At 43.9% G+C, this 23089-nt stretch overlaps 1 protein-coding gene across 1 annotated transcript in view; it reads left to right on the forward strand.

The window, feature by feature from the left end:
• Positions 1 to 23089, forward strand: part of LOC146635340 (scavenger receptor cysteine-rich domain-containing protein DMBT1-like) — a 51952-nt gene that overhangs the window by 15428 nt on the left and 13435 nt on the right. Inside the window, exons 9-16 of the mRNA XM_085350092.1 lie at positions 5380 to 6569; positions 7833 to 7860; positions 8244 to 8630; positions 8774 to 9205; positions 13754 to 14140; positions 14284 to 14715; positions 19264 to 19650; positions 19794 to 20225. Of these exons, the coding sequence (XP_085206218.1) occupies positions 5380 to 6569; positions 7833 to 7860; positions 8244 to 8630; positions 8774 to 9205; positions 13754 to 14140; positions 14284 to 14715; positions 19264 to 19650; positions 19794 to 20225 (3675 nt within the window). The remainder of the gene's footprint in view (positions 1 to 5379; positions 6570 to 7832; positions 7861 to 8243; positions 8631 to 8773; positions 9206 to 13753; positions 14141 to 14283; positions 14716 to 19263; positions 19651 to 19793; positions 20226 to 23089) is intronic.

Genomic DNA, 23089 nt, shown 5'->3' on the forward strand with positions numbered 1-23089 from the left:
GTCTCAAAAAGACTGAACATTTTGACAGTCATGCTCTGATTCAAGTTTGTTTGTGTTAAAGTGATAGTTTAGGTTTTTTTAAGTATGAAGTACATTGTGAGTGTATTACACACAGTAGACAGCAGTCAGCACATTCCTGCCACCGACACGCACGATAGGCTCAGTTTGTTTGTGTGACTTTGGTAAATCTGAACTAACCCGAACTAACACCAAAGTCACCAAATAACACAATTACACTTACTGATCAAGGCAGCAGGAGACCAGCAACTCCTGTGTGCTGTCAGGTAAAATTGCTGTTTTTGTCCATGGACGCTGGCGGGCCAGAGCGATTGAAACAACAAGCAGTAGAACTTCTCTTTCCTCACAGAAAAGGCTGTCTGATAGCAAAATAAAGCAGTAAACATATTCTTGATATAATGTACATTTAAACTGACATCAGTTTTATTAGGATGGAGGCTCATCTTGCGTGCCGGTGGCCCCGTCTGCTTCTCTGTAGGTGGAGCTTACTGACTGCCATCTACTGTGTGTAATACACTCACTATACATATGTACCTCATACAGTCTCACTTCAAAAGACCGGAGCTATCCTTTTAAAGTGCATTATTTTGAACTAGGTGTACTTAATGTTCAACGCTCAACTTTACACCTACTGCCTACTGTATGTACAGTATGTAACACAACACATTGCAAACAACAGTGGAACATTTCCCGTTTAATTTGAGGATAGCCTCACTCTTCACATTTTTTAGTACAACAGTTTACTTTTTAGTGACAATACCTTAGGACTGGCTTTCAGATCATCCAGCTCGAGGAATATCTTTTGAAACACTTCAAAAGTGTTTTTCAGTTCTTTTGGGTAGCTGAGGTTGAGTGCATATATCAGCCCCATTAGCAAGGCACAGGCTCTGGGTACATCCAGGTCTGCTAGGACTTCTGTTCCTTCAAGTATGATCCTTGCGCTGGCTGGATCAGACATTGTGGCACCTCTGGTTACAATCTTCATCACTTCATTGGTAATATCCCCGCCACCATCCTGGTAGGTCAGAATCAATATAAATGTTTTAAGTAATCATACTTATACATGAGAGTAACACAAAATAAAACTATGTATATTATTTTTAGTGTTGAGTTTCTCCTAAAAGTTGCTTTATGTTTCCAAATCAAAGATATTTTTTCTTAAGTGATACAACTGCGCTTATGTATCTGCAGTTAACACCCAAAAGAGCAAAATTATATTTTATGTGCTAATGCACACTCAATGTAATGTCATTAAAACAACTAGTTTATGAATGTTACTTAAGATCTTTCCTGTGGCGTTTCTACAACATGGCGTTCGCTTCCTCGCCCGCGTTTTTTGACTGAACTTTGACACAGGCTGTTCTTCAGCTAGGGCTCAATTAACAAACTTCAATCTCACATAAAAATAACTCTAGGACTTAAACATCAAAATGCATCGATGTTAAACCGAATGTATACTCAGTAACCTACATTTGTTTAGTCATGAATGTAAAACGGCCCATCCTTTTGCTGGTCAAACCTTCATCAACGCTGCAACGATTTCAAAGTAGAAAGAAGAAAAACGTGTATTACCCTGTCTTTGCAGAGTTAAAACTACGGCTACAGAAGCTCAGTGTCAATTAACACCATTAGGCTGCCACCGTAAAACAAAACTTAACAAAGACTAATGTTACGGTCGAATTACTTCACAAGTTAGCCAGAAGTGTAACGTTACTAGCTTATCACCACCACTCGCCGAGGAAGAGTTTAGTGTTGTGTAAAAAGGATTTCTTGCAGTGCGTGTTGATAGAGTTAAAGTTAGAGTTATTAGCTGCTGTGAATAAAACAAGGCAAAAAATTGTACTCACCACAAAGCTTTAACATTTGATAACGTTCTGTACAAAATGGCGCTTCTCCGCTTTCTCTCTTTGCCTCCGTTTCTTTCGATCAGTGGTCTGAGAGCACAACATGTCCGGGCAAGTCAGCCTTGTACTCAGCTTTTAAAGGACGCTGTAACGATGGACCCAAGAAATACCAGCCGGAGCGACTTTGACAATGCAGAAACCTTTTATTAAACTCGGGGTTGTACGTGGACACATATACTCCGCGCTCTCTTTCTCTGCTGTCACCTCCGTCTCCGTCTGTCACTGCCAACATATAAAGAGACACAATCACTGTCAGATCCCAGCACACCTGTTCACCCCGCCCCTGCGCCGCCCCGGGAGCTCACTGCGTCACGCCTCCTCTGCAGCTGGCCAAGGACCACACCCACGCCACACATCCCCACCGCCCGACTGAGGCCGGGGCCCATCCGGCCGAACCTACTCCCCCCCCCGCGAGCGAGAGAGGAAATCGGCCACGACCATCTGCGCGCCCGGCCTATGGATCACCTTGAACTTAAAGGGCTGCATGGCCAGATACCACCGAGTGATCCGGGCGTTGGCATCCTTCATGCGGTGGAGCCACTGCAGCGGGGCGTGGTCCGAGCAGAGGGTGAACGGGCGGCCCAGGAGGTAGTAGCGAAGGGAGTCGACCGCCCACCGGATCGCCAGGCACTCCTTCTCCACGGTGCTGTACCGTGACTCGCGGTCCGTGAGCTTCCGGCTGATGTAAGCGACCGGCCGGTCAACTCCCCCCACCTGCTGGGACAAAACGGCCCCCAGCCCTCTGCTCGAGGCGTCAGTCTGCAGACAGAAAGGGAGGGAGAAGTTAGGTGTGAACAGCAGCGGCTCTCCACAGAGAGCCCGTTTCACCTGCACAAACGCCGCCTGGCACCGCTCCGTCCACTGGACCAGATCTGGGGCACCCTTGCGGGTGAGATCAGTCAGGGGGCTGGTCAGGTCCGCGAACCCTGGGACGAACCGCCGGTAATAGCTGGCCAGCCCCAGAAACCGTCTCACCTCTTTTTTCGTCTTGGGACGCGGGCAGGATGCAATCGCCGCCGTCTTCTCCACTTGAGGTCGCACCTGCCCGCTCCCCAAGTGGTACCCCAAATACTGTACCTCCCTCCGTCCAACCGCACACTTCTTCGGGTTGGCCGTGAGCCCCGCCTGCCTCAGGGACTCCAGCACCGCGGCCACACACCGCACATGCCCCGCCCACGTGTCACTGTAAATGATGACGTCGTCTAGGTAGGCGGCAGCATAGGCAGCGTGGGGCCGCAGCACCCGGTCCATGAGGCGCTGAAAAGTGGCAGGGGCGCCGAACAAGCCGAACGGAAGCGTCACGAATTGGTACAACCCATACGGAGTGGAGAAGGCCGTCTTTTCCCGGGACTCTGTAGACAAGGGAATCTGCCAGTAGCCCTTGGTTAAATCCAGAGTCGTAAAAAAGCGAGCGGTGCCCAACCGGTCCAGGAGCTCGTCGACCCGGGGCATGGGATAAGCATCAAAACGTGACACCTCATTCACTCTGCGATAATCGACACAGAACCGTATAGACCCATCCTTCTTTACTACAAGGACGATGGGGCTACACCAAGCACTGTGTGACTCTTCTATTACTCCCAGCCTCAGCATTTCCTTCAATTCCCGGAAAACAATTTGCCTTCTATGTTCCGGCAGCCTGTAGGGCCGTGAACGCACCGTCACGCCAGGCCGCGTCTCAAAATGGTGCTCTATGAGAGAAGTACGGCCGGGCAAGGGGGAGAACACGTCGGCAAAGCGCTGTTGCAATGCAGCAACATCCGCCCTCTGGGCCTGTGTGAGATGGTCACTGCAATGGAGGGAGGCGGGGATGCTAGACTTTGGCGCCTCCGGCCCCAACTCATCTCTCCCTCTTACCAAGCTCACTAGAGAAGCGGTCTCCGCCTCCCTCCAGGCTTTGAGGAGGTTGAGGTGGTAAATCTGCGTGGCCCCGCCCCTGTCCGACCGTACCACTTCATAATCAACGTCCCCCACTCGCTGTGTGACCACGAAGGGTCCTTGCCACTTGGCGAGTAATTTAGAGCTGGAAGAAGGAAGTAACACAAGCACCTTATCTCCCGGTGAAAATTGCCTGAGTCTAGCCCCTCTGTCATACAGGCGTCGCTGCCGCTGCTGGGCCTGGAGCAAATTCTCCCGTGAGAGCCTCCCCAGTGTGTGCAGCTTTGCTCGCAGGTCCAGCACGTACTGAATTTCACTTTTCGCAGGGCTCGGACCTTCCTCCCAGTTTTCCTTAATCAGGTCGAGCACCCCCCGCGGCTTCCTGCCGTATAACAGCTCGAAGGGAGAAAATCCCGTGGAGGCCTGGGGCACCTCCCGCACTGCAAACAACAGAGGGTCTAACCAGCGATCCCAATTGCGTTCATCCTCGCGAATGAACTTACGAATCATGGATTTTAAAGTCTTATTCAGCCTCTCCACCAACCCATCAGTCTGAGGGTGGTAGACGCTGGTCCGAATAGATTTAATACCCAGTAATTCGTACAGTTCCCGCAATGTGCGCGACATGAACGACGTGCCCTGGTCAGTCAGTATTTCTTTCGGAATACCGACTCGGGAGATGACCTGAAACAGTGCCTGCGCCACGCTCTTCGCTGAAATGGTGCGTAGCGGCACTGCTTCCGGGTACCGCGTTGCGTAGTCCACCAGGACCAGCACAAAGCGATAGCCGCGTGCACTCCGGTGCAATGGCCCGATGAGATCCATGCCAATACGCTCAAACGGGATCTCCATCAGCGGTAATGGGCGCAACGGCGCCTTTGGCACGGCCGGCTGGTTAACCAGCTGGCATTCGGGGCACGACGCACACCAGCGGCGCACGTCGGCCCAAATGCCCGGCCAATAGAATCGGGCCATTATGCGCTCCAGAGTTTTCTCGCTACCCAAGTGCCCTGCCATGGGGTTCGAATGAGCCGCCTGGAAAATCATTTCCCGGCGGCTTTGCGGCACCAATAACTGTGTGCGGATTTCATTAGTGTGAGTGTCACGGCTCACTCTATAAAGCCGATCGTTCCGCAATTGGAAATGAGGGTACGTTCGCGCAGCGTCGGGGCGCACCGAGCGACCATCAATATCCATCACTTGGTCATAGGCTGAGCGTAGGGTGTCGTCCCGAGACTGCTCTAGTGGAAAATCTTCCGTGGGGTACACAACGGGAGGCGGCGGGGCTTCCGTGGAAGTCCCCGCCTCCTCCTCCCCCCCAGAGTCAGCGTCGGTCGACCCCGCGTCACCGCCGAGCGCCGCGCAAACGTCACACGAATTTACAGACCGCGATCGCATCCCCGCGTACTGCCCCAGTAAGCTGTGGAACCCCGGCCAATTCGTACCCAAAATAAGGGGATGCGACAGGCGCGGGCTAACCGCCGCCTTCACTCTATGCGTTTTGCCCCTGAATTTCAGCAACAGTGACACTACTGGGTACTTGTGAATATCCCCGTGCACACATTTAACCTCCACCCAGTCAGCCTCCAACAATGCCCCGGGGCGAACCAAACTTTGGTGGACCAGAGTCTGCGTGCAGCCCGTGTCCACCAAAGCATGGCGAATACCCCCTTGACACCTTACCGGCACGCGGTACGTCACTCCTGGACCGGGGGCGGGCGCTGGAGCGCCGGCAACGCGGAACACCTGCCCCACCTCCATGAGCGGACAGTCTCGGCGCAGGTGCCCCGGCCGCCCACACTTCCAACAGTCCGGCCCCGGCGTCTGTGCGGCTCCCCGTGGCTCCGGGGCAACCTCGGCGGCCGCCGGGGTTCCGGCGGGAAGCAGCGGCCGGAACGGGTTCCTGGGGCTCCACCCTGCTGCCTGCTCCGTTCCCGCAGGGCCGCCGCCTCTCCTCTGCGACGCCGCCGCCGGTGGCCTGGGTGGCGGAACACGGGCGCCCCGCCGCGGCTCCTCACGGCCCGGTACCGGGTCGGCCGCCAGATGGTCCTCTGCCAGCGTCACCGCCGCCGTCAAATCCGCCGGGCGGTGGCAGCGAACCCAACGAGCCGTCGCCTCGGGCAGGCCTCCCACGAACTGCTCGAGGACGACCATGTTCAGCATCCGCGTCTCCCCAGCCGAGGGGCCCGGTCGCAGCCACCTTGCTGCCGCATCCTCCAGCTGCCGAGCCCAGGCAAACGGCCGCTCCCCCCCCGACATCCTGCTGGCCCGGAACTGACGGCGGTAATCCTCTGGGGAGAGCCCCAAACGATCCAGCACCGCCCGGCACACGTCCTCGAACACCCCCCGCGAGCCGGGGGGCAGGCTCAGCGCCGCCGTCTGGGCCTCACCCGACAGAAGCGGCAGCAGCCGGGCGGCCCACTCCTCCTCCGGCCAACGACAGGCCACCGCCGTGGCCTGGAAAGCCTCGATGAAAACCAGCGGGTCCTCCCCATCCCGCATCCGGTGCAACGTCACCGACAGCGGAGGGGCGGGAGCCGGCGCGGCCGCATTCCCCAGCAGCTGCCCCAGAGCCGCGGTCTGCTGCTCCGATTGCAGGCGAAGCAACGCCAACTGTTGGTCCTGCGTGGCCGCCTGACGAGCCGCCATCGCCGCCATGTCCACCATCATCTGGCCCAAGATCTGCAGCGGCTGGGCGGGCGGCGGGGCGGGCGGCGGCGCCGCCGGGGGAGCAGGGGGAGCCGGCAGGGGACCGGACATCACGCGTGGGTTTCGGCACCAGTGTAACGATGGACCCAAGAAATACCAGCCGGAGCGACTTTGACAATGCAGAAACCTTTTATTAAACTCGGGGTTGTACGTGGACACATATACTCCGCGCTCTCTTTCTCTGCTGTCACCTCCGTCTCCGTCTGTCACTGCCAACATATAAAGAGACACAATCACTGTCAGATCCCAGCACACCTGTTCACCCCTCCCCTGCGCCGCCCCGGGAGCTCACTGCGTCACGCCTCCTCTGCAGCTGGCCAAGGACCACACCCACGCCACAGACGCTTACGAGATTTTTAAGTTGTATTAACTGAATACACTTTCATGTTAAGTTAACACAGAAATGTCTGTTCAAAATCGATATATTACTGAGCTAAGACTGTTTTCTTTATTTTCATTTCGACCAACTCATTAAATTAAGTTATCAACTGATTACAATGTGTACATGCAACAAACTTAATTTTTTATGCAGAAAAAGCTATTGATTTTAAGCTTTACTTACTAACCCCATGAATAATTTTTTAGAGTGTACTTGCACCTGGTAGAAACAGGACTTCAGGATTAAATGCTTAAACTTTATCCATTCTAGACTACATTTTCACTGTGGGTTCTGCAACTGATACACAGCTGCATGAAACATAGTTAGTGGGTCCTCTATAACCTTACCTTATGTCCACAGGAAGTCCCTCTTTCTGACTGTGAGCAGCAAAATAATATCCAAGACTTAAAACACCCATGTGACTGCATTAAATGCCCTGATTGCTGGACATGTGACATGCACTGAAATGTTATGGCCCTGTGTTGTGTCCACATACTATTGCATTTTGTTCTGTAGATGCATTTACTAGAAGCACTGGAGGGCGCTAATGAATATCCTCTCCGGTGATCCTCTGTTCCTACATGCTCATGTGTGTTCATGCCTGCTGAAACAACACCGTGTATGCAATACATAAATTGTCTGTCTCAGCAAATCTAACAATTTTATATCCAGCAAAAAGTCTTTCTGATTTTGTTTTGAGACTAACAGGGTAAGCAAGAGCACGATGAACGAGATCATTAATCTTCTTTTGAGAATATATGCCTTTTATTTTTTATTTTGTTTATAAATCCGTAAATTGAGCACTTTACATGCATATTAGACTAATTCATATGGCCACACTGTTGGAATTTACATTGTATTTTACAGCCATTTTTAGCTGTGGACCCTGGTTTCAAGGCCTCTCCTTGTGGGTTTTCTCTGGGTAATTCGGATCCCTCCCACAGTTCGATGACTTGCTGTTCCTGAAGATAGGTGAACTGGTGATTCTAAAATGTCCGTGTGGTTGTAAGCCCTGTGACTGACTTGTGAACAGAAGAATCATCTTTTACATTTGCTGTTGTTTTAAGATTTTTTTTCTCTTAAATTGAGGAAGAGGCGATGCGGAAAGAAGCACCGAAAGGCTTGTTTTGAGTTTATTTGACACAATAAAGTGGGTGGAATGAATGTTTCAACTATTCTTTTAAAGATATGCACAACAGAAATCTTTAAGACCGGTACAAACACGCTGTTTCATCCCTGCTCCTTCAGTCTGCATGTCGAAGCTTTCTTGGCCAAGACATTGAACCCAATTTGTCCCCAATGCATCTATCAGTGTGTGTGATTGTTTAAAAAGATGACTTCTTTTCATCCTTCAGGATATCCCCAAAGTGTCGATCCTTGTTACAACTACACTGTGCTGAATGATCAATGGCGTTCAACAAACAACACAAACACTCAGGACCTACACTGTGATCAATCTATTAACTGGCAAGGCTGGTACCGCCTGTTTCTGGGGAGCTCCAATGCTCGTATTCCCGAGAGGTGTATAGACTCAAACAGGTGTGGAACTCGTGCTCCTCTGTGGATAACACAACCTCATCCCTCACAGCCAGGTGAAACTGTAAATCGCACTGTGTGCAACAACTGGTCTGGAAGCTGCTGCCAGTTTCCATCACACACCATCCAAGTCAAACTATGCTATGGAAACTACTACGTCTACAAACTTGAGAGGCCATCTGTGTGTCACCTTGCATACTGTGCAGGTATTGTTGCCCTCTAAGCATGATCACACTGTAACAAATTCGTCTTTTTCATCCTGCTGCTAAATTCAACTGTTCAGAAGGAAAATGCTCTCAGCTTTACCGCAGTACTCTCACTTATTCATTTATGTATTGACTGTAAACAGAGGTGAACACAACAACATCTGCACTTTCTTCAACCACACCTGCTCCAATACCGCAGACCTCTACAGCCAATCATGTCAGGCTCACTTCTACAACAGCAGTGAGCAACAGTGCAGCAGTGGAGGGGCGCATCCGCCTGGTTGGAGGAAACAGCTCGTGTTCTGGCAGGGTGGAGATCTTCCACAGTGGGCAGTGGGGGACGGTGTGTGATGATTTATGGGACCTAGTGGATGCTCAGGTGATGTGTAGACAGCTGGGCTGCGGCAGGGTCGTCTCAGCACCAGCAAATGCTCAGTTTGGTCAGGGCACCGGACCCATCTGGTTGGATGATGTCAGTTGCTCAGGCAGTGAATCAAATCTCACTCAGTGCCAGCACTTAGGATTTGGATCTCACAACTGTGGACACTCTGAGGACGCTGGTGTCATCTGTGAAGGTAAATTTGTGCAGCTGCTTACACTGAAGTCCCACTGCTTGATTATATGTCCAGGATGTTTAGCTGACAGGTTTGCAGTCAACGATTATGATAGCTTTGACTTATGTTACACTGTTTTGCCCACAAGCTCTTTCACATTGAATATTTTATTTACAGACAATATCTTGGAGCCTTACTGTAAACCCAACAAAAAGTCCATCATTTTCCATTTAAAATGCAAATTTGGATGATTTTTTACTCTTTACAGGCTTTGCACTTGAACCAACTCTTCTTTCAGCTCTTTGTGATGGTAAATTGGGAGGCTTTTGAGTTTTCGTTAAAGTGGGACAACACCAAAATAAAACACCAAAATGCAATGCGTTTCCACAGCTCTTGATATTGCTCCACTCAAATATATGTTATCCAACATGTACCTGCTTTTACAGGCTCCATGAGAATCATATTCTGGAGACGTCTAAGTAACAATATTTGGTCACAATCATACACTCTAAAAAAAGATCTGCTGGCTTAATGTAAAAAAATTAAGGTAACAATTTGCATGGATCTTTTTAAGTTACTTCAGCTTAGCCACTATAGCGTAAATGCCACAAGAGTTCTCTAGTTAGGCAAACTCTATTCCTTATGTACAAACAACATGATTTGCTTTGTCCTCTACAAGCTTAATTAAGTTGAACCAACTTAATTTTAATTGTTTAAAAATTACTCCATTTAGTTATTAAAACTTATTTTTTTTACTTTTATTCTACTCAGAAATATCCATGCAAATTGTTACCTTAATTTTTTTGAGTACTAATAACTTACAATAACTTATAACTTACAATTATACAATAAATTACACATTGAAATTCCAGTTTTATGATCAAACTGTTTATTAGAACACCAGTCCACCATTCCAGACTCATTGACATTTCAATAGCAGACAAAATTGTTGCCTCCATAAAATAAAAGACATAAAACACCCCTGTAAATCTGTCTCAAAAAGACTGAACATTTTGACAGTCATGCTCTGATTCAAGTTTGTTTGTGTTAAAGTGATAGTTTAGGTTTTTTTAAGTATGAAGTACATTGTGAGTGTATTACACACAGTAGACAGCAGTCAGCACATTCCTGCCACCGACACGCACGATAGGCTCAGTTTGTTTGTGTGACTTTGGTAAATCTGAACTAACCCGAACTAACACCAAAGTCACCAAATAACACAATTACACTTACTGATCAAGGCAGCAGGAGACCAGCAACTCCTGTGTGCTGTCAGGTAAAATTGCTGTTTTTGTCCATGGACGCTGGCGGGCCAGAGCGATTGAAACAACAAGCAGTAGAACTTCTCTTTCCTCACAGAAAAGGCTGTCTGATAGCAAAATAAAGCAGTAAACATATTCTTGATATAATGTACATTTAAACTGACATCAGTTTTATTAGGATGGAGGCTCATCTTGCGTGCCGGTGGCCCCGTCTGCTTCTCTGTAGGTGGAGCTTACTGACTGCCATCTACTGTGTGTAATACACTCACTATACATATGTACCTCATACAGTCTCACTTCAAAAGACCGGAGCTATCCTTTTAAAGTGCATTATTTTGAACTAGGTGTACTTAATGTTCAACGCTCAACTTTACACCTACTGCCTACTGTATGTACAGTATGTAACACAACACATTGCAAACAACAGTGGAACATTTCCCGTTTAATTTGAGGATAGCCTCACTCTTCACATTTTTTAGTACAACAGTTTACTTTTTAGTGACAATACCTTAGGACTGGCTTTCAGATCATCCAGCTCGAGGAATATCTTTTGAAACACTTCAAAAGTGTTTTTCAGTTCTTTTGGGTAGCTGAGGTTGAGTGCATATATCAGCCCCATTAGCAAGGCACAGGCTCTGGGTACATCCAGGTCTGCTAGGACTTCTGTTCCTTCAAGTATGATCCTTGCGCTGGCTGGATCAGACGTTGTGGCACCTCTGGTTACAATCTTCATCACTTCATTGGTAATATCCCCGCCACCATCCTGGTAGGTCAGAATCAATATAAATGTTTTAAGTAATCATACTTATACATGAGAGTAACACAAAATAAAACTATGTATATTATTTTTAGTGTTGAGTTTCTCCTAAAAGTTGCTTTATGTTTCCAAATCAAAGATATTTTTTCTTAAGTGATACAACTGCGCTTATGTATCTGCAGTTAACACCCAAAAGAGCAAAATTATATTTTATGTGCTAATGCACACTCAATGTAATGTCATTAAAACAACTAGTTTATGAATGTTACTTAAGATCTTTCCTGTGGCGTTTCTACAACATGGCGTTCGCTTCCTCGCCCGCGTTTTTTGACTGAACTTTGACACAGGCTGTTCTTCAGCTAGGGCTCAATTAACAAACTTCAATCTCACATAAAAATAACTCTAGGACTTAAACATCAAAATGCATCGATGTTAAACCGAATGTATACTCAGTAACCTACATTTGTTTAGTCATGAATGTAAAACGGCCCATCCTTTTGCTGGTCAAACCTTCATCAACGCTGCAACGATTTCAAAGTAGAAAGAAGAAAAACGTGTATTACCCTGTCTTTGCAGAGTTAAAACTACGGCTACAGAAGCTCAGTGTCAATTAACACCATTAGGCTGCCACCGTAAAACAAAACTTAACAAAGACTAATGTTACGGTCGAATTACTTCACAAGTTAGCCAGAAGTGTAACGTTACTAGCTTATCACCACCACTCGCCGAGGAAGAGTTTAGTGTTGTGTAAAAAGGATTTCTTGCAGTGCGTGTTGATAGAGTTAAAGTTAGAGTTATTAGCTGCTGTGAATAAAACAAGGCAAAAAATTGTACTCACCACAAAGCTTTAACATTTGATAACGTTCTGTACAAAATGGCGCTTCTCCGCTTTCTCTCTTTGCCTCCGTTTCTTTCGATCAGTGGTCTGAGAGCACAACATGTCCGGGCAAGTCAGCCTTGTACTCAGCTTTTAAAGGACGCTTACGAGATTTTTAAGTTGTATTAACTGAATACACTTTCATGTTAAGTTAACACAGAAATGTCTGTTCAAAATCGATATATTACTGAGCTAAGACTGTTTTCTTTATTTTCATTTCGACCAACTCATTAAATTAAGTTATCAACTGATTACAATGTGTACATGCAACAAACTTAATTTTTTATGCAGAAAAAGCTATTGATTTTAAGCTTTACTTACTAACCCCATGAATAATTTTTTAGAGTGTACTTGCACCTGGTAGAAACAGGACTTCAGGATTAAATGCTTAAACTTTATCCATTCTAGACTACATTTTCACTGTGGGTTCTGCAACTGATACACAGCTGCATGAAACATAGTTAGTGGGTCCTCTATAACCTTACCTTATGTCCACAGGAAGTCCCTCTTTCTGACTGTGAGCAGCAAAATAATATCCAAGACTTAAAACACCCATGTGACTGCATTAAATGCCCTGATTGCTGGACATGTGACATGCACTGAAATGTTATGGCCCTGTGTTGTGTCCACATACTATTGCATTTTGTTCTGTAGATGCATTTACTAGAAGCACTGGAGGGCGCTAATGAATATCCTCTCCGGTGATCCTCTGTTCCTACATGCTCATGTGTGTTCATGCCTGCTGAAACAACACCGTGTATGCAATACATAAATTGTCTGTCTCAGCAAATCTAACAATTTTATATCCAGCAAAAAGTCTTTCTGATTTTGTTTTGAGACTAACAGGGTAAGCAAGAGCACGATGAACGAGATCATTAATCTTCTTTTGAGAATATATGCCTTTTATTTTTTATTTTGTTTATAAATCCGTAAATTGAGCACTTTACATGCATATTAGACTAATTCATATGGCCACACTGTTGGAATTTACATTGTATTTTACAGCCATTTTTAGCTGTGGACCCTGGTTTCAAGGCCTCTCCTTGTGGGTTTTCTCTGGGTAATTCGGATCCCTCCCACAGTTCGATGACTTGCTGTTCCTGAAGATAGGTGAACTGGTGATTCTAAAATGTCCGTGTGGTTGTAAGCCCTGTGACTGACTTGTGACCAGAAGAATCATCTTTTACATTTGCTGTTGTTTTAAGATTTTTTTTCTCTTAAATTGAGGAAGAGGCGATGCGGAAAGAAGCACCGACAGGCTTGTTTTGAGTTTATTTGACACAATAAAGTGGGTGGAATAAATGTTTCAACTATTCTTTTAAGATATTTCTCACATGTCTAAGGTCGAGATATTATGTCACTTGATTACAGTCTGGATTTTTTTGAAATTAAATACTTTTTTCATACCAAATATTTAGATGTCAAATCTTTGCAGTGTTCATACCAAAAACTGATTGTATTGAACAAAAAAAGTTTGGAAACTAAAGAGACAATTTAGTTAAAGATATGCACAACAGAAATCTTTAAGACCGGTACAAACACGCTGTTTCATCCCTGCTCCTTCAGTCTGCATGTCGAAGCTTTCTTGGCCAAGACATTGAACCCAATTTGTCCCCAATGCATCTATCAGTGTGTGTGACTGTTTAAAAAGATGACTTCTTTTCATCCTTCAGGATATCCCCAAAGTGTCGATCCTTGTTACAACTACACTGTGCTGAATGATCAATGGCGTTCAACAAACAACACAAACACTCAGGACCTACACTGTGATCAATCTATTAACTGGCAAGGCTGGTACCGCCTGTTTCTGGGGAGCTCCAATGCTCGTATTCCCGAGAGGTGTATAGACTCAAACAGGTGTGGAACTCATGCTCCTCTGTGGATAACACAACCTCATCCCTCACAGCCAGGTGAAACTGTAAATCGCACTGTGTGCAACAACTGGTCTGGAAGCTGCTGCCAGTTTCCATCACACACCATCCAAGTCAAACTATGCTATGGAAACTACTACGTCTACAAACTTGAGAGGCCATCTGTGTGCCACCTTGCGTACTGTGCAGGTATTGTTGCCCTCTAAGCATGATCACACTGTAACAAATTCATCTTTTTCATCCTGCCGCTAAATTCAACTGTTCAGAAGGAAAATGCTCTCAGCTTTACCGCAGTACTCTCACTTATTCATTTATGTATTGACTGTAAACAGAGGTGAACACAACAACATCTGCACTTTCTTCAACCACACCTGCTCCAATACCGCAGACCTCTACAGCCAATCATGTCAGGCTCACTTCTACAACAGCAGTGAGCAACAGTGCAGCAGTGGAGGGGCGCATCCGCCTGGTTGGAGGAAACAGCTCGTGTTCTGGCAGGGTGGAGATCTTCCACAGTGGGCAGTGGGGGACGGTGTGTGATGATTTATGGGACCTAGTGGATGCTCAGGTGGTGTGTAGACAGCTGGGCTGCGGCAGGGTCGTCTCAGCACCAGCAAATGCTCAGTTTGGTCAGGGCACCGGACCCATCTGGTTGGATGATGTCAGTTGCTCAGGCAGTGAATCAAATCTCACTCAGTGCCAGCACTTAGGATTTGGATCTCACAACTGTGGACACTCTGAGGACGCTGGTGTCATCTGTGAAGGTAAATTTGTGCAGCTGCTTACACTGAAGTCCCACTGCTTGATTATATGTCCAGGATGTTTAGCTGACAGGTTTGCAGTCAACGATTATGATAGCTTTGACTTATGTTACACTGTTTTGCCCACAAGCTCTTTCACATTGAATATTTTATTTACAGACAATATCTTGGAGCCTTACTGTAAACCCAACAAAAAGTCCATCATTTTCCATTTAAAATGCAAATTTGGATGATTTTTTACTCTTTACAGGCTTTGCACTTGAACCAACTCTTCTTTCAGCTCTTTGTGATGGTAAATTGGGAGGCTTTTGAGTTTTCGTTAAAGTGGGACAACACCAAAATAAAACACCAAAATGCAATGCGTTTCCACAGCTCTTGATATTGCTCCACTCAAATATATGTTATCCAACATGTACCTGCTTTTACAGGCTCCATGAGAATCATATTCTGGAGACGTCTAAGTAACAATATTTGGTCACAATCATACACTCTAAAAAAAGATCTGCTGGCTTAACGTAAAAAAATTAAGGTAACAATTTGCATGGATCTTTTTAAGTTACTTCAGCTTAGCCACTATAGCGTAAATGCCACAAGAGTTCTCTAGTTAGGCAAACTCTATTCCTTATGTACAAACAACATGATTTGCTTTGTCCTCTACAAGCTTAATTAAGTTGAACCAACTTAATTTTAATTGTTTAAAAATTACTCCATTTAGTTATTAAAATTTTTTTTTTTTACTTTTATTCTACTCAGAAATATCCATGCAAATTGTTACCTTAATTTTTTTGAGTACTAATAACTTACAATAACTTATAACTTACAATTATACAATAAATTACACATTGAAATTCCAGTTTTATGATCAAACTGTTTATTAGAACACCAGTCCACCATTCCAGACTCATTGACATTTCAATAGCAGACAAAATTGTTGCCTCCATAAAATAAAAGACATAAAACACCCCTGTAAATCTGTCTCAAAAAGACTGAACATTTTGACAGTCATGCTCTGATTCAAGTTTGTTTGTGTTAAAGTGATAGTTTAGGTTTTTTTAAGTATGAAGTACATTGTGAGTGTATTACACACAGTAGACAGCAGTCAGCACATTCCTGCCACCGACACGCACGATAGGCTCAGTTTGTTTGTGTGACTTTGGTAAATCTGAACTAACCCGAACTAACACCAAAGTCACCAAATAACACAATTACACTTACTGATCAAGGCAGCAGGAGACCAGCAACTCCTGTGTGCTGTCAGGTAAAATTGCTGTTTTTGTCCATGGACGCTGGCGGGCCAGAGCGATTGAAACAACAAGCAGTAGAACTTCTCTTTCCTCACAGAAAAGGCTGTCTGATAGCAAAATAAAGCAGTAAACATATTCTTGATATAATGTACATTTAAACTGACATCAGTTTTATTAGGATGGAGGCTCATCTTGCGTGCCGGTGGCCCCGTCTGCTTCTCTGTAGGTGGAGCTTACTGACTGCCATCTACTGTGTGTAATACACTCACTATACATATGTACCTCATACAGTCTCACTTCAAAAGACCGGAGCTATCCTTTTAAAGTGCATTATTTTGAACTAGGTGTACTTAATGTTCAACGCTCAACTTTACACCTACTGCCTACTGTATGTACAGTATGTAACACAACACATTGCAAACAACAGTGGAACATTTCCCGTTTAATTTGAGGATAGCCTCACTCTTCACATTTTTTAGTACAACAGTTTACTTTTTAGTGACAATACCTTAGGACTGGCTTTCAGATCATCCAGCTCGAGGAATATCTTTTGAAACACTTCAAAAGTGTTTTTCAGTTCTTTTGGGTAGCTGAGGTTGAGTGCATATATCAGCCCCATTAGCAAGGCACAGGCTCTGGGTACATCCAGGTCTGCTAGGACTTCTGTTCCTTCAAGTATGATCCTTGCGCTGGCTGGATCAGACGTTGTGGCACCTCTGGTTACAATCTTCATCACTTCATTGGTAATATCCCCGCCACCATCCTGGTAGGTCAGAATCAATATAAATGTTTTAAGTAATCATACTTATACATGAGAGTAACACAAAATAAAACTATGTATATTATTTTTAGTGTTGAGTTTCTCCTAAAAGTTGCTTTATGTTTCCAAATCAAAGATATTTTTTCTTAAGTGATACAACTGCGCTTATGTATCTGCAGTTAACACCCAAAAGAGCAAAATTATATTTTATGTGCTAATGCACACTCAATGTAATGTCATTAAAACAACTAGTTTATGAATGTTACTTAAGATCTTTCCTGTGGCGTTTCTACAACATGGCGTTCGCTTCCTCGCCCGCGTTTTTTGACTGAACTTTGACACAGGCTGTTCTTCAGCTAGGGCTCAATTAACAAACTTCAATCTCACATAAAAATAACTCTAGGACTTAAACATCAAAATGCATCGATGTTAAACCGAATGTATACTCAGTAACCTACATTTGTTTAGTCATGAATGTAAAACGGCCCATCCTTTTGCTGGTCAAACCTTCATCAACGCTGCAACGATTTCAAAGTAGAAAGAAGAAAAACGTGTATTACCCTGTCTTTGCAGAGTTAAAACTACGGCTACAGAAGCTCAGTGTCAATTAACACCATTAGGCTGCCACCGTAAAACAAAACTTAACAAAGACTAATGTTACGGTCGAATTACTTCACAAGTTAGCCAGAAGTGTAACGTTACTAGCTTATCACCACCACTCGCCGAGGAAGAGTTTAGTGTTGTGTAAAAAGGATTTCTTGCAGTGCGTGTTGATAGAGTTAAAGTTAGAGTTATTAGCTGCTGTGAATAAAACAAGGCAAAAAATTGTACTCACCACAAAGCTTTAACATTTGATAACGTTCTGTACAAAATGGCGCTTCTCCGCTTTCTCTCTTTGCCTCCGTTTCTTTCGATCAGTGGTCTGAGAGCACAACATGTCCGGGCAAGTCAGCCTTGTACTCAGCTTTTAAAGGACGCTTACGAGATTTTTAAGTTGTATTAACTGAATACACTTTCATGTTAAGTTAACACAGAAATGTCTGTTCAAAATCGATATATTACTGAGCTAAGACTGTTTTCTTTATTTTCATTTCGACCAACTCATTAAATTAAGTTATCAACTGATTACAATGTGTACATGCAACAAACTTAATTTTTTATGCAGAAAAAGCTATTGATTTTAAGCTTTACTTACTAACCCCATGAATAATTTTTTAGAGTGTACTTGCACCTGGTAGAAACAGGACTTCAGGATTAAATGCTTAAACTTTATCCATTCTAGACTACATTTTCACTGTGGGTTCTGCAACTGATACACAGCTGCATGAAACATAGTTAGTGGGTCCTCTATAACCTTACCTTATGTCCACAGGAAGTCCCTCTTTCTGACTGTGAGCAGCAAAATAATATCCAAGACTTAAAACACCCATGTGACTGCATTAAATGCCCTGATTGCTGGACATGTGACATGCACTGAAATGTTATGGCCCTGTGTTGTGTCCACATACTATTGCATTTTGTTCTGTAGATGCATTTACTAGAAGCACTGGAGGGCGCTAATGAATATCCTCTCCGGTGATCCTCTGTTCCTACATGCTCATGTGTGTTCATGCCTGCTGAAACAACACCGTGTATGCAATACATAAATTGTCTGTCTCAGCAAATCTAACAATTTTATATCCAGCAAAAAGTCTTTCTGATTTTGTTTTGAGACTAACAGGGTAAGCAAGAGCACGATGAACGAGATCATTAATCTTCTTTTGAGAATATATGCCTTTTATTTTTTATTTTGTTTATAAATCCGTAAATTGAGCACTTTACATGCATATTAGACTAATTCATATGGCCACACTGTTGGAATTTACATTGTATTTTACAGCCATTTTTAGCTGTGGACCCTGGTTTCAAGGCCTCTCCTTGTGGGTTTTCTCTGGGTAATTCGGATCCCTCCCACAGTTCGATGACTTGCTGTTCCTGAAGATAGGTGAACTGGTGATTCTAAAATGTCCGTGTGGTTGTAAGCCCTGTGACTGACTTGTGACCAGAAGAATCATCTTTTACATTTGCTGTTGTTTTAAGATTTTTTTTCTCTTAAATTGAGGAAGAGGCGATGCGGAAAGAAGCACCGACAGGCTTGTTTTGAGTTTATTTGACACAATAAAGTGGGTGGAATAAATGTTTCAACTATTCTTTTAAGATATTTCTCACATGTCTAAGGTCGAGATATTATGTCACTTGATTACAGTCTGGATTTTTTTGAAATTAAATACTTTTTTCATACCAAATATTTAGATGTCAAATCTTTGCAGTGTTCATACCAAAAACTGATTGTATTGAACAAAAAAAGTTTGGAAACTAAAGAGACAATTTAGTTAAAGATATGCACAACAGAAATCTTTAAGACCGGTACAAACACGCTGTTTCATCCCTGCTCCTTCAGTCTGCATGTCGAAGCTTTCTTGGCCAAGACATTGAACCCAATTTGTCCCCAATGCATCTATCAGTGTGTGTGACTGTTTAAAAAGATGACTTCTTTTCATCCTTCAGGATATCCCCAAAGTGTCGATCCTTGTTACAACTACACTGTGCTGAATGATCAATGGCGTTCAACAAACAACACAAACACTCAGGACCTACACTGTGATCAATCTATTAACTGGCAAGGCTGGTACCGCCTGTTTCTGGGGAGCTCCAATGCTCGTATTCCCGAGAGGTGTATAGACTCAAACAGGTGTGGAACTCATGCTCCTCTGTGGATAACACAACCTCATCCCTCACAGCCAGGTGAAACTGTAAATCGCACTGTGTGCAACAACTGGTCTGGAAGCTGCTGCCAGTTTCCATCACACACCATCCAAGTCAAACTATGCTATGGAAACTACTACGTCTACAAACTTGAGAGGCCATCTGTGTGCCACCTTGCGTACTGTGCAGGTATTGTTGCCCTCTAAGCATGATCACACTGTAACAAATTCATCTTTTTCATCCTGCCGCTAAATTCAACTGTTCAGAAGGAAAATGCTCTCAGCTTTACCGCAGTACTCTCACTTATTCATTTATGTATTGACTGTAAACAGAGGTGAACACAACAACATCTGCACTTTCTTCAACCACACCTGCTCCAATACCGCAGACCTCTACAGCCAATCATGTCAGGCTCACTTCTACAACAGCAGTGAGCAACAGTGCAGCAGTGGAGGGGCGCATCCGCCTGGTTGGAGGAAACAGCTCGTGTTCTGGCAGGGTGGAGATCTTCCACAGTGGGCAGTGGGGGACGGTGTGTGATGATTTATGGGACCTAGTGGATGCTCAGGTGGTGTGTAGACAGCTGGGCTGCGGCAGGGTCGTCTCAGCACCAGCAAATGCTCAGTTTGGTCAGGGCACCGGACCCATCTGGTTGGATGATGTCAGTTGCTCAGGCAGTGAATCAAATCTCACTCAGTGCCAGCACTTAGGATTTGGATCTCACAACTGTGGACACTCTGAGGACGCTGGTGTCATCTGTGAAGGTAAATTTGTGCAGCTGCTTACACTGAAGTCCCACTGCTTGATTATATGTCCAGGATGTTTAGCTGACAGGTTTGCAGTCAACGATTATGATAGCTTTGACTTATGTTACACTGTTTTGCCCACAAGCTCTTTCACATTGAATATTTTATTTACAGACAATATCTTGGAGCCTTACTGTAAACCCAACAAAAAGTCCATCATTTTCCATTTAAAATGCAAATTTGGATGATTTTTTACTCTTTACAGGCTTTGCACTTGAACCAACTCTTCTTTCAGCTCTTTGTGATGGTAAATTGGGAGGCTTTTGAGTTTTCGTTAAAGTGGGACAACACCAAAATAAAACACCAAAATGCAATGCGTTTCCACAGCTCTTGATATTGCTCCACTCAAATATATGTTATCCAACATGTACCTGCTTTTACAGGCTCCATGAGAATCATATTCTGGAGACGTCTAAGTAACAATATTTGGTCACAATCATACACTCTAAAAAAAGATCTGCTGGCTTAACGTAAAAAAATTAAGGTAACAATTTGCATGGATCTTTTTAAGTTACTTCAGCTTAGCCACTATAGCGTAAATGCCACAAGAGTTCTCTAGTTAGGCAAACTCTATTCCTTATGTACAAACAACATGATTTGCTTTGTCCTCTACAAGCTTAATTAAGTTGAACCAACTTAATTTTAATTGTTTAAAAATTACTCCATTTAGTTATTAAAATTTTTTTTTTTTACTTTTATTCTACTCAGAAATATCCATGCAAATTGTTACCTTAATTTTTTTGAGTACTAATAACTTACAATAACTTATAACTTACAATTATACAATAAATTACACATTGAAATTCCAGTTTTATGATCAAACTGTTTATTAGAACACCAGTCCACCATTCCAGACTCATTGACATTTCAATAGCAGACAAAATTGTTGCCTCCATAAAATAAAAGACATAAAACACCCCTGTAAATCTGTCTCAAAAAGACTGAACATTTTGACAGTCATGCTCTGATTCAAGTTTGTTTGTGTTAAAGTGATAGTTTAGGTTTTTTTAAGTATGAAGTACATTGTGAGTGTATTACACACAGTAGACAGCAGTCAGCACATTCCTGCCACCGACACGCACGATAGGCTCAGTTTGTTTGTGTGACTTTGGTAAATCTGAACTAACCCGAACTAACACCAAAGTCACCAAATAACACAATTACACTTACTGATCAAGGCAGCAGGAGACCAGCAACTCCTGTGTGCTGTCAGGTAAAATTGCTGTTTTTGTCCATGGACGCTGGCGGGCCAGAGCGATTGAAACAACAAGCAGTAGAACTTCTCTTTCCTCACAGAAAAGGCTGTCTGATAGCAAAATAAAGCAGTAAACATATTCTTGATATAATGTACATTTAAACTGACATCAGTTTTATTAGGATGGAGGCTCATCTTGCGTGCCGGTGGCCCCGTCTGCTTCTCTGTAGGTGGAGCTTACTGACTGCCATCTACTGTGTGTAATACACTCACTATACATATGTACCTCATACAGTCTCACTTCAAAAGACCGGAGCTATCCTTTTAAAGTGCATTATTTTGAACTAGGTGTACTTAATGTTCAACGCTCAACTTTACACCTACTGCCTACTGTATGTACAGTATGTAACACAACACATTGCAAACAACAGTGGAACATTTCCCGTTTAATTTGAGGATAGCCTCACTCTTCACATTTTTTAGTACAACAGTTTACTTTTTAGTGACAATACCTTAGGACTGGCTTTCAGATCATCCAGCTCGAGGAATATCTTTTGAAACACTTCAAAAGTGTTTTTCAGTTCTTTTGGGTAGCTGAGGTTGAGTGCATATATCAGCCCCATTAGCAAGGCACAGGCTCTGGGTACATCCAGGTCTGCTAGGACTTCTGTTCCTTCAAGTATGATCCTTGCGCTGGCTGGATCAGACGTTGTGGCACCTCTGGTTACAATCTTCATCACTTCATTGGTAATATCCCCGCCACCATCCTGGTAGGTCAGAATCAATATAAATGTTTTAAGTAATCATACTTATACATGAGAGTAACACAAAATAAAACTATGTATATTATTTTTAGTGTTGAGTTTCTCCTAAAAGTTGCTTTATGTTTCCAAATCAAAGATATTTTTTCTTAAGTGATACAACTGCGCTTATGTATCTGCAGTTAACACCCAAAAGAGCAAAATTATATTTTATGTGCTAATGCACACTCAATGTAATGTCATTAAAACAACTAGTTTATGAATGTTACTTAAGATCTTTCCTGTGGCGTTTCTACAACATGGCGTTCGCTTCCTCGCCCGCGTTTTTTGACTGAACTTTGACACAGGCTGTTCTTCAGCTAGGGCTCAATTAACAAACTTCAATCTCACATAAAAATAACTCTAGGACTTAAACATCAAAATGCATCGATGTTAAACCGAATGTATACTCAGTAACCTACATTTGTTTAGTCATGAATGTAAAACGGCCCAGCCTTTTGCTGGTCAAACCTTCATCAACGCTGCAACGATTTCAAAGTAGAAAGAAGAAAAACGTGTATTACCCTGTCTTTGCAGAGTTAAAACTACGGCTACAGAAGCTCAGTGTCAATTAACACCATTAGGCTGCCACCGTAAAACAAAACTTAACAAAGACTAATGTTACGGTCGAATTACTTCACAAGTTAGCCAGAAGTGTAACGTTACTAGCTTATCACCACCACTCGCCGAGGAAGAGTTTAGTGTTGTGTAAAAAGGATTTCTTGCAGTGCGTGTTGATAGAGTTAAAGTTAGAGTTATTAGCTGCTGTGAATAAAACAAGGCAAAAAATTGTACTCACCACAAAGCTTTAACATTTGATAACGTTC

Source organism: Diplotaxodon limnothrissa, linkage group LG3, assembly GCF_057381915.1.
Source record: "Diplotaxodon limnothrissa isolate DT_005_m linkage group LG3, D_limnothrissa_male_GT1.1, whole genome shotgun sequence".
NCBI lineage: Eukaryota > Metazoa > Chordata > Actinopteri > Cichliformes > Cichlidae > Diplotaxodon > Diplotaxodon limnothrissa.